The sequence below is a fragment of the Corvus brachyrhynchos genome, unplaced genomic scaffold (genome assembly GCF_000691975.1).
Source record: "Corvus brachyrhynchos isolate BGI_N302 unplaced genomic scaffold, ASM69197v1 scaffold200, whole genome shotgun sequence".
Taxonomy (NCBI): Eukaryota; Metazoa; Chordata; class Aves; order Passeriformes; family Corvidae; genus Corvus; species Corvus brachyrhynchos.
The window spans coordinates 5,658,749-5,664,748 of NW_008236184.1; the positions used below are offsets into that span (position 1 = coordinate 5,658,749).

The 6,000-nt window shown below is 40.4% G+C and overlaps 1 protein-coding gene across 7 annotated transcripts in view; it reads right to left on the reverse strand.

Annotated features, from left to right (window-relative positions):
- IQCH (IQ motif containing H) overlaps positions 1 to 6,000 on the reverse strand; it is a 50,187-nt gene that overhangs the window by 22,035 nt on the left and 22,152 nt on the right. For all 7 annotated transcript variants that reach the window (XM_017738587.1, XM_017738592.1, XM_017738608.1 and 4 more), the window contains 2 exons: positions 4,197 to 4,469; positions 2,210 to 2,401 (listed from right to left, as the gene is read on the reverse strand). In XM_017738587.1, the coding sequence (XP_017594076.1) occupies positions 2,210 to 2,401; positions 4,197 to 4,469 (465 nt within the window). The remainder of the gene's footprint in view (positions 1 to 2,209; positions 2,402 to 4,196; positions 4,470 to 6,000) is intronic.

Here is a 6,000-nt window from a genome sequence, read left to right on the forward strand (position 1 = left end):
AGATTTTTACACAGTTCAGACTCACAAAGTACATTATTTTTAATCTGTTGCCTACTCCACACTACTGAGGAAAATCTGGGTGTCATGTCTTAAACTGCTATGCAAATGATGCTATTTGTAAGTATTACCATAATTTAGTGCTTACAGTCATGTTCTCATTTCTAATAATTCCACCAGAATGGAGAGGCTTTTCACTGTACTCCTAGCCTGCAGGATAGTCTTTCATCAAGAAGCTGAATTTTTTAATAACCTGCCAGCATCCATTTTTTGTGTGGCAGCCGCCACTGTGACACGACGTCTTCATTATCAAAGGAACCAGGTCCCTACACTGCAACAGGACATTAAAGCACAAACTCCTGCTTTGATGTTTAAATGTGGATCATTACAATGGTGTTCCCTAACAAAGGAGCATTTTAATCCTCTGCTCTCAGTGCTGAGACTCGGGGAGGCTGCAATTCATTATTTCAAAAGAGGGTAAACGCAGAAGGCAGGGAAATTCGAGCAAACATTCAAGTAAAGTGTTCAAAACAGCAGTAAGTTCCACACTTCGGAATCACAGAAAGGTTTGGATTGGGAGGGATTTTTAGGATCATCCCATTCTAGCCCCTGCCATGGGCAGGGACACCTTCCACTACTCCCAGGGTGCTCCAAGCCCCGTCCAACCTGGCCTTGGATACTTGCAGGGATGAGGAAGCCCCAACTTCTCTGGGCAACACTTTGCAAAGGCCCATTTCAATATTGGCCTTATTTGTCTGCTGACTCTGGGAAGTTAGGTCAAATTCATTACTCCATATTTATTTCCCAACTTCCAACATATATTTATATTTCGAGTTTCTCACTGGTTGATTGCTGGCTGTATCAAAGCTCGAGGTAAATGGAGTATAAAGGAAAACCAAAGGAAGTCAGGGATCACTGCGTCCTTTATGCAGAAGCACTTAGGAAAATAATTAAAAAGGCACAGAAACAGGGAATGCCACTTATATCAGGGATTTATACCAGCAAAAAACTGGAGCTGGTGACTCCTGATTTTGTCATGACTCAGGTGGTGGGAGCAGGACCTGGATACATCCTGAGCTTTGTGTCGCACTGGCATGGCTCTCCAGGGCTCTCCTTCATCCTGTCTGACTTGCAGGCAGTGAGGAATCAGCAGATCAGAGAAATTATCCCTTTAGCTTTGTATCATGAACTCTGTTTTATAATGTGGAATTATTTTCTAGTTGTCAAACGCAGCAGAACTGTAATCAGCCCAATTTGAAATTTTAATATACAATATAATTCAATCAACCCAAAATTTCGAACCCGTTTTGATTGAATTAAAAAAATCAGAGGAGCTATAATGAGTAGTTTATGTAAATTAAACAATTTTTCTGGATACATTCCTTCTGGCTTTAAAACCATTACATTAGGAATGAATTTGGCACGAGATACAGAAATATCAAATGCTTATTGAAATTAACACATTTAAATACCAATGAATATTTAAACTACAAATAGTTCTTGGAAGGCCAGAATAATGAAGTGTGGTTTCATATGGATCTTTCTGCAGTTAAAATGTATCATCTTTCAGCCTCTCAATCGTGGGTATTCTTAGGAATCCAGGAGTGCCTGAGTTCATGCTCTGACGTTTCCCTTAGTTAGATATTTATTGATGTCTCTCCTAAACACCTCTGGTAATGAAACTGGCAGGAGTTTAATGACCTCCAAGACCTCAAGTGTTGTGTCATACAGATTTAAAAGTTATTACTAAGGCAAAATATACAGGAAAAACAATCCATAGAAAACCAGATGAAAAAGCAATCAGGTTTGTATGATTTCAAATTAGTGTTGTTCAACTATTTTAATCCCAATCCCAACTAATCTTTGTTTCAATAATTTCAAATTTCTATGTATAGATTAGGCTCTACTGCCTATAAACTTCCCTTTATATGTCCTCACTTTAAAAAAATGTATAAAATTTGCACATTATTGCATAGGAAGTGTTATGACACAACTTATTCCACAGTTGGTTGCACATTTTGCCTTTGTATTTTGGAATATTTCACTGTTTTATTTGAATTGCTGCTACCTTTACTTTGTAAAGCCAGTCTGGGCTGTGATATCAATGTTTACCTTCAAATCAAGGCCCAGAGAAGAGATTTACAGCGAGGAGGAACCTCAGGGGACCATTAAAGAGCCATGACAACAAAGATGATGTAATTTTGTTACTTACACGAGCCTGGCTCTTACTCCACACCTCAGGGCCGTGTCCCTGCCATTCCTTCTGGATCCAGTGGTAGCATTCCAGGTGGGAAATAACATCACAGTAGGCAGTGCCATTTCCTCCACGCTCATCATCCACCTTGAAGAGCCAGCGCTGCACTTCCATGTTGTCCAGGATGAGCTGGCTGAGAGCACAGAGCAGCTGCAGAGCAGGGACACAAAGATCCTTTGCACAGTGACAACACCAAAATGCTCCTCAGACTTCCAGTTCCCAAATATTTGGGCTTAACATTTATTTTCTAAATATGGTTTCATTTTCTCAGAGGTGCTTGTGTTGTTACAGCTGTTTGGGTATGGATTGAAAGCAACCTTGGCCAGCTTTGGATGAAGACTCCATGGCCTTCATCCCTGTTTTCTGCAGAGAGGAATTTGCCTGCCCAGGTTTTTTTTTTTTTGTCTGATGAGGATCTGAGGTTTTGGATCACCAGAACTGCTCCATAAATGTTTGTGACAGGGAACAACGCGGGATGGACGATGCTATTTGCAAAAATGTGCCAGGGTAACACCAGCCAAAACAGCTGGGAAATTTTCCTACTGGAGAGTGCATTCCATGGTTATAAATGCACGAAGGAGGTACCAGGCAGGCTTTATAAAAATGCTAATTATTTATTTGTGTATGTACACAGATTTAAATGGCTTTCAAATGCCTTTTGCCCAGCTGGTGCAGGATGCAATTAGCTTCTTAGAAACTGCAAATGACTTTGAACCTGGTAAAAGTATTCTCAGATCTTGTTGCATTGGCTGGAGTCTCCTACATTTTACAGAGTAATTTGGGGGATTTTTGTTTCTTTCTTTTTTTTTCAAAGATTGACCTAAAATACAATTACATGTGTTCCATTTATGGCATTTGAGAATCACATAAATGTGTTTTTCTTGAGGGCTCCCCTACAGTAATGAAAAGGATCAATAATCCTGTAAGGACTGTACCAATCACAAAGAATTATGTGCTATCTTTAAGTGAAAATTGAATTGTGCTTTACCATGGTGTCACCTCAATTTGATTATTTAACCTAAAATGTCAATATTTCATACAAGCAAACAACAGAAGGAGAAATTCCATAACCCTGTAGGATGAACCAGAAGTATTGTTAAATAATTTATGTGAATCAAATAAATCAAACAGCTGTTTTGCAGGTCATTGATCGTATATTTATTTCATCTACTACAGAAGTTGCAATGTATTTGTGTAGCTTAGATTGTTCAGTCTAAAGGTGATTAATAAAAACCAAAGCAATGTGAAAAGCCTCTTGAAGAAGCAGGAACACCTACTAAAAACCTTAGCAATGATTCTTTTCCTGGATGAGATGTAACACCACCATAAAAATGTTTTCTTTTTTTTTTAATTAATACTTAGACATATCATTGTAAATTGCAAAATCAGCTTATGGAATAAAATATTGAGGAACTGCCTGCAAAATAAACTTGTAAAATGAAAGTACAGAAACCTCTTGTGCCCTGTAATTTTAGTTCAATAGGATTTTGTTCTTTCCTTACTGGTCACAACAAGAAAGATGAATTTAGCAATGACAGGCTGGGTACAAAGTAAAACTGCAGAGACGCTCAGTGAACCTCAACTGGAACAGGCTGATTGAAGGGAAAATTCCTTCCCCTTAGAACAAGGAATTTTGGAAAATGTGCGTCTTCAGTCACTGGCAAAATGGATTAATTTCATGACTTCACCCGTGGGGCAGCAGCACAAACCGTCTCAAATATTGGACCAAACACTTTTATATCCTCAAGACCACAAAGAATCCCAGAGTAACTGTATTCCTTCCTGCCTTGGGCACAAACTGCATTTAATTGAGCCAAAAAAGGACCCAATCTCGCCCAAGATTTGATGAAACCCGTGAGGGTCCCATCACTGGAGTTACTGTAATTACACAAATCCCCACCCTGTCAGGTGAACACTGTCCCACCCCAGAGCACACCCCGCTCACCTGCTCCCTGCTGTGGATGCCCCACTCTCCAGGAGGGGTTTGCACTCCAGCACTGGCAAAGATTCTCTTGCTGCCAGACTTGGTGCTGTAGAGCTGAGCCACTGCTGGCTCTGAGCCCAAAAGTGGCACCTGGAGCACGTCGGCTACGGCCAAATCATCCTGGTGGGGAACCCCCCCAACCACGTAGGCATCCCTGCTCTGGATCAGAACCTGGAGCCTTTGGATTGTCCTGGGACTGTACTTGAGCACAGTGGCCAGGCACATGTGATGTTCCTGTAAAAAGAGAACATTATTCTTTTCTTGTGAGAAGTGTTTTTTTTTTTCTCCCCCTAATTCCTAATGTTGCCCACAATAAATACATTATTAATAGCAGGCTGGGTTATGACCTATCCTGTAGCTTAGCAGTTTAAATTGATAAAAGCTGTTGGGGTGAGGCTCCATAATCGTGCACATCTTTAGTGTGTTGGAAATGGCCTCATTGGGAATAGAACTAATTACTACACATCTGTATTTATTTGATCCATGTGGAATTATCCTTCTGTCAGTCGGCAGAAAGGCTGGTGGCCTTTGGATAATAGTGATTCATCTCAGCAACACTCCTGGCATGGTTTAACTCCAGAGCTCCTAAAAAATCAATAAAAAAATGAAGAAACCCCGTCTATAGCAGGGAATGTATTTCACATACAGTTCAGTGGTATTTTAAGTGATTCTTTGAGAATAAACCACTTTGATTTACAAAAGCTTTCAATGCTCACATTAAATTACTGGGGATGCACATTTCCATTACACAAGAGCTCTGATAGCTGATCTAAAGTAGCACTCAAAGAGAGAGGACTAGTTTTGCGGTTGCTTAAAATAAAAGGGGCTTCCAACTTTTTGGAGAGAATTTTTCATTTTTTCCCAAAAAGATCTACTGCTGAACAACTAGCTCATGACATATCCTATAAGCTCAGAATTTAAACTAAGAATATCACTCATTGCAGCTGAAACTTCCAAAATGTTTTAAACAACATATCCTATGCATGGTATTCCAAATATAGTCCCAAAAATATGGAGATGCACTGGGGATGAGACAGAGAGAAACAGCACAAGAGAAATCCACTGCAATAAATTGTCATCAACAAATCATAATCCCAACAAGAAGAAAATCATCTTTCTATTGAGATTTCATCTAATGTAGGCCTCGATCAGGAACGCATCCCTTTTCAGGATAATGTAAATCCTGGATTTGCCAGGGAATTCCAGCATTGGAGAACACAGAATATTTTCCTTCCAGGTCCTGGATGTTCATTGGCAGGGACTGAAGTATAAATTCTGATTTCATTGCTTGGATAGGGACGATTCTGGAAAAGGACACAAGGAATCCAGTTCTGTCAGTCCCTTGGTGCTTTCTCATACCAAACACAGCTCCAAAAAGTGCCCAAATCTCTATGAAGGAGTTGGACACACTGCAAGGACAACAGAAATGGGATACTCTCCAAAGTTCCAGCAGAAAAAAGGGAATCAGAGAAGGACAAAAATAACAACAAAGTTACCTGGAGCCCTTTTCCTTGCATCAGCTTTAAAGCCAAGACTTCTAAAGTTCTGGTCCAAGTTTTTTCTTTACCTGAGCACTGGTGCAAAAGCAGGGAGCTGGCCCATTCCAGAGTTCTGCCATGCAGGGAACGAGATCAATTCCCAGCCCCGGTCACTCCCTCCCTGGGGCCAGAGTGGGGATGTAGGGAGGAGATTTGCTTTGTGTCCCTCAATAATGGATTTTACAGTTAATTAAGGAGTGCAGGAAACAGCCTGGAAAAGCTGGTTC